Source organism: Balaenoptera borealis (genome assembly GCF_965194805.1).
Source record: "Balaenoptera borealis genome assembly, chromosome: 17".
NCBI lineage: Eukaryota > Metazoa > Chordata > Mammalia > Artiodactyla > Balaenopteridae > Balaenoptera > Balaenoptera borealis.
In genome coordinates this window covers 25,499,085-25,511,479 of record NC_138876.1, presented here as the reverse complement: position 1 = coordinate 25,511,479, position 12,395 = coordinate 25,499,085, and the positions used below count along the sequence as shown (strand labels likewise).

Genomic DNA, 12,395 nt, shown 5'->3' with positions numbered 1-12,395 from the left:
ATGGTTTATGTTTACAGTGTAAAGTTCTTATTCTCTACTCTCCATCTCACAGAATATTCTATTTTTCTCTTTCCCCTTTTAAACTGTTCTTTCATGTTTCTTTTTTTTTTCTTTAATGTCAGCTCATTTCTCCCTTTTATCTCTTTCCTCTTTCTAACTCTTGTCTCATCCTCATACCTTCATGGACCAAAGAAAATATATATTTTTTGGATAATGTAATGTTTGAATATTTTAGGGTCAGAAGAAAATGCAGAGTGCACACCTTGATTAAACATATATTTTTACCACCAATTAGAATTATAGTAATCATTATTTTAATTTTAAGTTTATTTTTATTTTAGACCCTTACAAACACTGAAAACAAACCAAATCATGAATATATGCCTATTGTTAGAACTCTGTTCCTTTTTAACCAATTGTCCTTAAATTTATAAATTGATGGAAAGAAATTTCACAATCCCCCTAAACAGCATATTCTAATAAATAAGTACTATTATCCTCTAGAAAATTGTCATTACATTTCCCCAAAGCCTTTCTGAAAATTTTAATTGAAAGAAAAATCTTGCCTTCAAGGAACTCTAAATTCCAAGATGCAAAAATCTTTGGTGGAAGATAATTTTTACATATAATAACTTTAAAGTGTTATTAAAACAACATATCAACAAATGAAAATGAGTAATATCAAATCCTTTATCAGCACTGCATATAAATTTTTTATCTTAGATCTAATACCTTGAGAACTGAAGTCTTATCTTCTGATTTTATGGTGGAGAATTTGGCAAGCACAAAAACAACTTAAGTTTTGAGTACTTAGATGATTCCAAGAACTATGCCAAGGCTTTAAAACATCTAATAGCCACAATAAACCTATAACTTTCCTGTTTTATTGATATGGGAATTGAGAATCAGAGATTATGTAAAATTTCCAGGATCACCACAATTTCATGTTAAAGTCAAAGCCTAATACTACTACCCAAGACTTAATTAACCCTTATGCTGAGAACCTACTACAATTCCCACTTATAAGGACTTATTCAGTTTTATATGATTCTTTACAACTTTTCTCCATTAATTAGTACATTAACGAGATAAATACATAAACAGAACTTTAATGAGTAATTCATGGATTTACATTTCACTGCTTTGCATATGTAGGTTCTTTGAACACTCTGAATAGATTAATGTTTTCAATAATATTTAAAGATTAATGAGCTAGTTTATGCCTTTCCATAAGTCATCATATCACTCTACTTTTATAATTATCTTGAGGGAATTTTCATCGTATATATGAAATTAAATGAAGACAGCTACTTATCCAGTTATCTTCCATTATATGGTATTAATATTTTCTATCAGTATGTACATAAAGAAACTAAAAGTGACACAGAAATTATGTAAATAATTACTGGGAAAAGTGAGGGAGAAATAATGACTGATTCCTGATATTTAGAGAGAAATATTTAAAAATCTATTGTGAGGCTAAAGAGATTTATTATCATGTGTCTTTCTTCAATTATTAAACTGACTTAAAGCAATGTAATTTCTGATTTATACATGTTGTATGACTAATTTTGGCCTAGACATATAGGAACATTTCTCTCAGCTCATGGTCCTTCAGAATAATTTATTTATTAGTATTTTATAAGAGTATGAAGTCAACATATATTGTGGTTCCTAAGGAAGAACGTTATTTTCTTTTATGAGAGTATAGAAGTATGTAAAGAAGAAGATCTCTTTGTTCCGTTAACCATAGCTCTATGCTAGGTGCAAAACAGGAGGAACATCAAGTCCAGATGATTTATTCTCCTTTACTTGTTGATTGTCAAAAGTATACTTGAACAGGTTAAGAAATTCCACATTATAAATAAGATATAGAATTCCAATTAGGAAATTAGCTTATCAGCCAAAACATAAAGAAAAGCAGTCTTCTATAATGTACATTGAGGTTTGGAGTCAGAAAACCTTATTTTCAAATCCTGCCCCTACTTTACTGCTTATTAAGTTATGTCACTTTAAAAGAAAACTGTTTTACTTCTCTAAGACTCAGCTTATTCATCTGTAAATTCTGAGAGTAACTTCTCCATAGATTTGCTGTGAGGATTTAATTAAATATGTGTTTATATTACTCAGCATGAAACCTGGCAAATAGGAAGCATTAAGTAAGTGGTAATCATATTAGAAACTGGTTATTTAGCTGAAGGACGAGAAAGTTGAAGAGTCATTTACAGCTTTCCAGTGTTTTAAATTATTTTTTGTAGGGAGTTTTCAACAAACAAAAGAATAATAAAAGAATAGTTCACATTCCATTTATTGTAGCAGGAAGAACTAAAATACTGGTTGTAAGAAAAACACTCTGTAAATTATGCTAGGTATATCTCTTTTGGGAAGTGGTGATATCAAGTTCCTACAGAGATAAGTGACCATCCATCCTTCCTTTTTATTTATGATAGTCCCAACTTGTACCATTTTCTCAGCACAATTATTAATAATGTCCTGATTTGAATGGTAAAAGATTTAGAGCAGTTATGTCCTATACAAAGTACGTGTTCGATGAATGCATATCACCAGACCTTATCTTTACTCCTTCCTCAGTAATGAGTGCATGTTCCATATAATTTCGATTAAAATCAATTTAGAATATATTTTATTCTAATTAAATATGAATTAACATTGTACTAATCTGTGTTAAAATATGGTAAAATGTGTTTTAAAAAGTTAAAAATAAAAACTATTGGCACGTTATTTCTTTTCAGGTATGGCAAGAAGTGTTATTAAAAATAGATTTTATATATTTATAAATGTATATGTTATATTGTTTATATGCACACTCATGTCTTCTCTATCAACAAGTGGAGTATTGAGATTATTAAAATAAAGACAAAATTTTGCTTATCTTTTATTTTAAAAAACCTTCCTCTCATTTTCCAAATCACATACCAATAAAACTTTAATGAGAAAGAACTCATTAGAACTATTTCTTAACCTGAGATTAAGCTTTACTACTCTTCTTTTAGTTTAATACTATATAATTAAATTTTTTAATTTCCAGATATGCTCTTGGAACAAAGAAGAAAGAAACTTCCCAGCAGTCTACATTTTCCACATCCATGGAATTCTACAAGATCCAAAAGTCATTGTAATGATCCTGAAATATGATAAGATTCTAAACCATTTTTATAGTTTAGAAAATGTTTTAATCTGCTTCAAATAACTTAGCAGGGCTAAGTTTATAAACTGTTTATTTTATTTATCAATATAAATTGGGTACAACATTACAAAAATATAGTTTGAAATTATGAGATTTCTGGCTAACCTTACGCCATCTACTCATTCAAAGTGTTCCCACTTATATTTGTGAAAGACTGAGAAAAATTCTTATTTTATATTTTTATACATACATATAATTTATAGAGAAGAGAAAAAACATTTATTTACTAATGTATATTTTCTAATTTTTTTGATGATAAAATACGTCCAGAAAAATCAGCTTCTGTGATCCTTAAAAGATAGGTAAATTCCTTACATATTGGCATAGGTATCTTTGCATAAACTTTTAAAAATGAAAAATAATATTTATTTCAAAGGATGGTAGCACATAATAATTCCATATTAATAGCATTCCAATTCTGTGTTATTGGAAATATGTATGTATATTTTCATTGATTGCATTTCATCTCAATTGCATCAAATAGCCACTCTAATTTGCATATTTAGATACATCATAACTAATAAATTGTTTTAAATTAATGTAAAACTATTATATTTGAAACAAATGTTGAAAGATGCATGATAGCTAATTTTGATATACAATACGTACAATCACAAAGCATACAAATTTATAAACTTACCAATACAGGTAGGTAAGGAATCATTCCATTGGGCCAAAGAATTTGGCACTGTATCACACCTAATTGCAAAGGATCCATGGAGAATATATCCAGGATTACATTCAAAAAGAACCAATGAACCAACTGCAAATTCATTGCCAATCCTTCTTCCAAACCTTGGTTCAGGCACAGAACTGCATTGTGTGGAACTTGTTCTAGGAACAGCTGCGTACAAATAATTGTTGACTTTAATTTCATATTTGGTAAAGAAATAGAGATTTCAAAATGAAACTATGCAAACAGATTTCAAAGAAATCTTCACCAACTTGAACTTTAGTTAACAATTTGAATACACTTATAAAAGTTTATACATAATGAAATACAATTCAAAATGAATAAATATTGCTATTGTCATTAAGATTTTTTATTTAAAAACATTTCACTTTTGATCCCTTAAACAACATTGGTTAAGGTTTTTTTTCTGTTTTTTTGTTTGACCACACTCTTATCAATATAAAAATGTAGCTTGAGTAAGATATTTCAATTTATGGAATGATAGCAAAGAGATACATCTTTTTTTTTCTTTTTAAAATGGAATACCAAGCTTACAAAAAACAGGTGTCAGGTTACATAAGGTAAGGTCAAGTTTTTTTTTTTACAGTATTTGGTCCCTAAAAACATAGATTTAAAAAAGCAAACACAGCACTTGATTAATTTCATAGCATGTTCATAAACTTGGTTGTTCAAAATATGTTTGTTATTGATGAAGACAATACATTCAGGCTAAACAGAAGTCAGACAGATTAACAACAATAGAAGTTTTATTTTAATAATCATACAATATCAAATTTGAAATTGCTTTTAGGCTTTATAGGTATGTCCTTCAATTGTGACTTTTTTTTGAGTAAGTAAAATAGAATGATAACAGGATGTTTTTTCTTTTTAAAACACATACAGATGGGATTAAGGAATTTGATAACAGCCCAAAAAATGATAGGATGAATTCCAAATAGACAGATTCCTCATATGTGACTTGAGTGAAAATAACTTCATTTGTTAGAGTGCCTTTTAAAATTTATAATACCACAAATTGTTTACAGAGGGAATACTATTAAGAATGAAACAGTATAATATTATAGCCAATATTATAATTGGAATAAGAGGGTTTAATAAGAATATCAAACCACTAATGTTTATAAATTTATTAGGAATAAAGTTCAAGATACATTTGAGAATAACAACTACAGGATCATACATAATTCAAACAAAATATTCAGATGATAGGTCTTAATTTAGTTTTATATAATGTGGAAGTTTGCCTATAAAAGGTGACAAAAAAAGCTATGTAAACTGACTTTGAATTGCACAAAAACATTTAATAGTCATGAAGAAAGTTTGAATTCTCCTAAGAGAATGAGAAACTAAAATTTTAGAATGGAGTAATGATTTCCTTGGCATGTCTAAGTACATCAGCACAAAATGTTTGTATATTTTTAATTTAGAGTGCTAGACTCTGAGGAAATAGAATATGTAGAGTGAAGCACTGTCAAAAAAAACACACCAGATGTTTTGAAAACAGTATGTTGGGAGGAAGGAAAAGCATGCAGCTAACTTGAGAATGATGATGGAAGCAATAAGTCTTTTTTGACTTTGGTCAAAATAATAGTGCTCTAATAATGGGGGAGGGGACAGGGCAAAACATGCAACTTTTATCTCTCCTTTATGGTTATGAGGATCTCATCATTCAATAACTCTGGACATAGCATGGAAATTGATATCATTCCTTAGTGTGTTTCTATGCTACACGGTCACTTACCTTGATAAACAAAGTGAAATCCCTTAGCTGTTATTGGTCCAACTGAAGTAAATCGAATTGTGATCTGATTACCTGAACTCAGTGGAAGTGATTCTCCTACTCAACAAAACAAACACTAAGATATCATAAATAATTTCATTCAAGTAAACCTAACAAATTATATTAATTTACACTGTCATTTGAAAACGTCAATCTATGTTCTATTAAATTACTTTAATATATCCTACCACTGACAATATATTTTCTTTGGGTTCAGCTTCAATTGCAACCTTTTTACTGGAAGGTTTTTATTACATTTTGATAATATTGCCTCATTCTGTAAAGAATCTTTAAATATTACATTAAACACTACAGACTAAGTGACTAAGTACTATATTTACTTGATTACAATCCCAGAAAATAGTTGGTTATACTTTTCTCAAGAATTTGAATTATTCTTGTGTTTCTATTCTTTTTTTAAAAATAAAGAATGATTCTATTTTCAGTTTATTGCTAATATGGATGACATAAATCTCAACTTTCACTACAATACCAATCAAAATCAGTCTTTAATCAATAACTGATGCATGGCAGTTCTATTAAAGGATACCTGAATGGGATCCTGAGAGGGAAGATAACAGAGAAGATTGCTGAGTTGGCCCATCATACACCTCAACAACATCGTGGAGTGATGTCTGGAAAAATACAAACTGGCCAAACACCACTGATCAACAGGAACCAGGAGAAGCAAACAAATCACCAACCATCCAAAAATGAAAACAAAAAACAAAAAAAAAAATAGAAAGAGGAGGAGAGAGAGAACAAAGTATTACAATTTAATAGTCATCTTTTTTTTTTCTACCTTTAAAAGAGGATGCGTGTCAATTGGTTGATATGCCTGACACATGTACTTCAGGTCATAAAAGTAATGACCGTGGCTTAAAAGCAATAAAGTTGTAAGAAGATTATTTTTTAAAGTAAATTAAATGGGTATAACATTTAATTTAGCTCAAAAATCATAAGGTTGGAGATTAATACTGTATAATAACTACTTTTTAATTTTTCTATTGGTAGATTCTTTTCACTTTGTGACTCTCTTCTCTTTTTCTAATTTTTTTTCCCTCTTTTAGATGACATAGACAAAGTTTTAGTTTAGGGGATTTATTGTAGATTGCTTTTAAAATGCTATTCCATTATAAATAATAGTGTCACTAGAAAAATATCAGCAATATACTTCTAAGGTATAGCGTTTAATTCACATTCTAAAAATGATCCCTAAACATTTATTGTTAATCCTCTGTCAAAATAAAGACATATTATTTATGATTCCTCAGCAACTGAGATATTTTAATTTCAATTGAGATATAAAATTCTACAAAATGACTGCTTTTTCATGGTAAGTACAGATCTGATGTACTTACCAACAGAGTTTTATAAATGTCTCCTTTTTACTTCATTTTGTACTTTTCCTTTAATAATATATTAACTTTACATGCAGAAACTACCCAAACTATAACTTAAAAGAAAGAACCTGTTACAGAGCAGAAATCAACTAGTGTTTTGTGATTTTAAAAAGTGAAATAGGTAATAAAATTCATCCTTAAAACATTTCATTGAATAGAAAAATTGTGGGGTTTAAAAGAGTATGATTTTTCAAAAGTTTAATAATGTAAAAGCAAGGTAACTTTTATAAATTCAACATTATATTACTGTCATTGAACTATACATTGCACAAATATATATGTATTTTTAAAGTTCTTCATATTTTACCCCTTAAATCGAGGTTATGGTCATCCTATGGTGGTCACATGAAGACAGGCTTGTTCATTTGAAACATGCTGAGTTTTGCATTTGAAGCCACACACATAATACTGTAAACAAAGCTACACGTATTTTTTTTGGCCTGCTAAAATAAGCTGTTGATCTCAGTCCAGTTCTTTGTGGGGTAAAAGAAAACAAACGCAGAGTGTTGTTACTTTGAATAATTCCTGAACCTTAGAGGGCTGACTTTCATAAATGATCCTCCTTAAAACAAGACGTCATGGAAACAAATTTATGTTTCTATCAAATCACATACATGTAAGTCAATTATTTTAATGGTTTATAAGTCATATGAAAAATTTCCAGTTCGACCTTTTTAAAATATCCATATTTGATGGTCTACCAAATCCCAAGTTATTTCAAAAATACTCCTAAAAATATTAAGAAAGTTTTTGTTTTCTACCTGTGCATTTGTTTAGATTGGTGATTGGATGATCTGTTTTCAAATGTGTCTTTTAAAGTTTCTATTAAAATGCAGATGTTGCCATTGCCTTTCTAAGTGCCCCCTCATCCCCCCCAAAATCAAAGTAGACTAATCACAAGAACTTTGCTAAACCAAGTACGCTGTGCAACAAGACTCTTGATAGATAACATTCTTTCTCTGTATCTTTCTGGGAAGTCATTAGGGAAAAGTGCCAAAATTCAACATCCTTTATCTCTGTCTTCCTAAATATCTCAAATGTTCCATTAGGAAACATGTCCAATTTCCAAGCAAACCACTATATTTACAGACAACAGCTAAAACAACCAATATACACAGTGATCCAAGATCTTTTTCTAAGGAAAAAGGAAAAAAAATACTCCCTCTTTTCTTCTTGTTTGTAGGCTTCTTGTTCTTAAATATTACTTCTCTACAGATAGACCAGAGTTTTGTGTCACCTGTAAATTGGGTATGTTGAGACTATAACTTTTAACAATATAGCCAGTAACACCATATATTTGCATCATATTAAGTAAAGAAAACTGTAGGGCACTCCCTTTTGAGTGATGTTAGCTTGTAATTTATTGTAGTAATTCTGTGATGAGATTGGGGAGAATTGAGAAGAGTAGGGGGTGAGGGAGTTGAGTGCTGAATCTTCCCTTATTAAGGAATCGGTATGCTATTTCTCTTCAACTGCAACCTTACTCTGCCATAATATGGCCAATGGAAATTTTAAGTTAAAAATAGCTTTTATTAGGAAAAATCTCTGAGAGGGTACTGAATCATTATACGAAAGATGAAATTTTAAAGTACATGTTGAATAAGTGTTTTGTAGTATGAAGAATCAAGAACACTTGCATAGTGATCTGATTTCCTACACATTATCAGGTTAACTATTGTCTTACTAAACAGATATGTTACAATTCTGAACCAAATCTCCCCTTCTCAGTCAGAATCTCAAGAATTAAATGGTTACTCCGGCGTTTGCTTCCTCTTTCTGCCTCTAAATGTCTAAATTTACTTAGTTTTCTTATGTTCAGATAACAGTACGTCCTTTGCTTCTAAAACGTTCTGAATAGCCAACCACACCCTTTGCATAGTTGAGACTAAAGTAGGAAACAAAAATGTAAAGATTTTAAGGTGAACCAAAAGGTAACTAGTTGGATGTTGTTTTCTGGTAAGCAAGACATTGTCTAGTACATCATTCTGGGTCCCCTGTGTTTATGGGGGCTGTGGTGCAATGTAAAGGATTATTATTATCCAATGGGCAGAACTATTTTATATCTGTTTGTAAATTCATTTCAGTATTCCATATGTCTGTCTATCTATCCATCCATCCATCCATCCATCCATCCATCCATCCATCAATCTATATTTGGTTCTTTGAATTCTTTCTTGAAGCATTGTAACATCTTACAGGGTCCCTCATTAATTAATGAGTTAAATAAAAATTTTAACACATGTTTATTTTATATTTGTATGGGAGCCATGATTATGCCTTCTTAAAAAAAAAATACCTTTTAACACTGATCTAGAAACTAGTACCTCAACCTAATAGCTGGACCACCATTTTTTTTTTCCTAAGGCTACAATTAACCCCTGAGGTCTGGGCTGACCATGCTTTCTGGAATGATTAGCAACCCTCTTCTTTTTCTTAGTTTCCAACAGAGGTACAGAATTCTTTGCATCTCAGCTCCAAGCTCTTCTTTTTCTTTCTCTGGAGATTTGCATGTCGATATTAAAAGCACTTTGCTCTCAAGCTATTAGAGTAGGTTATAAACACTAAGCTGTTTCTTAAATGAGACACCATTTTAAGGAAGTTTCTCCTTCTTTAAGCATAATAGATGTTAAGAATAATGTCTCTAACTCTTTCGTTAAAAATCCATTTTTATAATGTTATATGTATCACTGCAAGCTAGATATAGGAAGAAAGGGAAGTTTAGTAAGGTAGAAATAAACATGTAAAAATCTCTACAAACAAGCCAATGCAAATAATCTATTATTAAACCTGAAACTACTTCCAAGCCTCTTATTTCCCATATATTTTATCCTACAGTACAGTTTATAAATTCAACTAATATTTGTTGATTCTATGAGGTACCAGGAACTGAGCTAAATGTTGGGGTTAAAAAGTGACTAATACAGAAAGGGCCCCTGCTCTTAGGCCCCATTAATTATATTTGTGGTCATTTAGGTGGCAGCTTACCTTTATTCTATGTATGATAAGATGTTAGATTAGGCAATTAAATTAATTATAAACCAACAATGGTACTTTGGGCACATCTTTCCATACAGATCATTGGTATGCTAATCGTTTAATCCATTCTTCAAAGCAAGTCCTCTACCAACAACTTCTAATGGGCAACATTTGGGGGGAGACCCAGACTGCATTTTAAAGGAATCCATAATTTAGATTTTTAAGAATCACTTAAATAGTCTGCTAAATCACTTAAATAGAGGAAACCTCTAAGTTAGATTATATTGGTTAGGATATTTACCCCAACTTTAAAATTTGCTCTCCCATGAGCAAATAAATTCAGAATGAAACCAGGCATTGTGTCTATCTACTCTTCTTTGCATATGAACCAAGGTTTACTTGACATTTAATTGTTACACTTATCATGTTCAACCAAGACAAAGAGGCAGGGTTCCATTTACTGAGAAGGTCAGCATGGTTTAAGTATTCACCAAACTTAACTTTCAAAGAGCTTTTGTTTCCTGTTCTACACCAAGCACTTTCAAACCCTTTCTCCTTTAATCATGTTTATTTAAGTCCTAAGACTTTGTCCATTCTGCTTAATTTAGCCATTTCAAATGTAAGTCAATAAATAATGGAGGCCAGGGATGGAAGAAAGAAACTCCTAAGCACTAGGAGTTAACTGTGAGAATACTCTGTGCAGACCAACAGTCTCTCTGAAAATATCATTGTGGAAAACAGTACAGTGGGTGCTTAGGGTATGACAAAACACACTAAATAGTGTAGTACCCAGAGGAGTGTGCATTTGTTTAAAATATGAATCAACAGAACAAAGAAGTTAAAGCTCCCTTTTCCACTAAACTCTACTCTGGAATATTGCTGAAATGTTCCACCACTGCCTAAGCAAGTCAGGAATTTTGGATGTTACATTTAATTTTTGTGCCATCAAAATAACACTGTACAGACAGCCTCTTCAATAAGTGGTGCTGGGAAAACTGGACAGCTACATGTAAAAGAATGAAATTAGAACACTCCCTAACACCATACACAAAAATAAACTCAAAATGGATTAAAGACCTAAATGTAAGGCCATACACTATCAAACTCTTAGAGGAAAACATAGGCAGAACACTCTATGACAGAAATCACAGCAAGGTCCTTTTTGATCCACCTCCTAGAGAAATGGAAATAAAAACAAAAATAAACACATGGGACCCAATGAAACTTAAAAGCTTTTGCACAGCAAAAGAGACCATAAACAAGACGAAAAGACAGCCCTCAGAATGGGAGAAAATATTTGCAAATGAAGCAACTGACAAAGGATTAATCTCCAAAATTTACAAGCAGCTCATGCAGCTCAATATCACAAAAACAAACAACCCAATCGAAAAATGGGCAGAAGACCTAAATAGACATTTCTCCAAAGAAGATATACAGATTGCCAACAAACACATGAAAGAATGCTCAACATCATTAATCATTAGAGAAATGCAAATCAAAACTACAATGAGATATCATCTCACACCGCTCAGAACGGCCATCATCCAAAAATCTACAAACAATAAATGCTGGAGAGGGTGTGGAGAAAAGGGAACCCTCTTGCACTGTTGGTGGGCATGTAAATTGATACAGCCACTGTGGAGAACAGTATGGAGGTTCCTTAAAAAACTAAAAATAGAACTACCATACGACCCAGCAATCCCACTACTGGGCATCTACCCTGAGAAAACCATAATTCAAAAGAGTCATGTACCACAGTGTTCACTGCAGCTCTATTTACAATAGCCAGGACATGGAAGCAACCTAAGTGTCCATCGACAGATGAATGGATAAAGAAGATGTGGCACATATATACAATGGAATATTACTCAGCCATAAAAAGAAATGAAATTGAGTTATCTGTAGTGAGGTGAATGGACCTAGAGTCTGTTATACAGACTGAAGTAAGTCAGAAAGAGAAAAACAAATACTGTATGCTAACACATATATATGGAATCTAAAAAGAAAAAGAAAAAAAAAAAGGTCATGAAGAACCTAGGGGCAAGATGAGAATAAAGACGCAGACCTACTAGGGAATGGACTTGAGGACACGGGGAGGGGGAAGGGTAAGCTGGGACAAAGTGAGAGAGTGGCATGGACATATATACACTACCAGATGTAAAATAGATAGCTAGTGGGAAGCAGCCGCATAACACAGGGAGATCAGTTAGGTAGGTGCCTTGTGACCACCTAGAAGGGTGGGATAGGGAGGGTGGGAGGGAGGGAGATGCAAGAGGGAAGAGATATGGGAACATATGTATATGTATAACTGATTCACTTTGTTATAAAGCAGAA

The 12,395-nt window shown here is 31.5% G+C and overlaps 1 protein-coding gene across 2 annotated transcripts in view; it reads right to left on the bottom strand.

The window, feature by feature from the left end:
• CSMD3 (CUB and Sushi multiple domains 3) overlaps positions 1-12,395 on the bottom strand; it is a 1,186,187-nt gene that overhangs the window by 174,075 nt on the left and 999,717 nt on the right. Inside the window, exons 33-35 of one of the 2 annotated variants that reach the window (XM_082364543.1) lie at positions 6,233-6,346; positions 5,644-5,739; positions 3,849-4,052 (exon numbers count right to left, since the gene is read on the bottom strand). In XM_082364543.1, coding sequence (XP_082220669.1) covers positions 3,849-4,052; positions 5,644-5,739; positions 6,233-6,346 — 414 coding nt within the window. The remainder of the gene's footprint in view (positions 1-3,848; positions 4,053-5,643; positions 5,740-6,232; positions 6,347-12,395) is intronic. The other variant, XM_082364544.1, reaches the window with a different exon arrangement.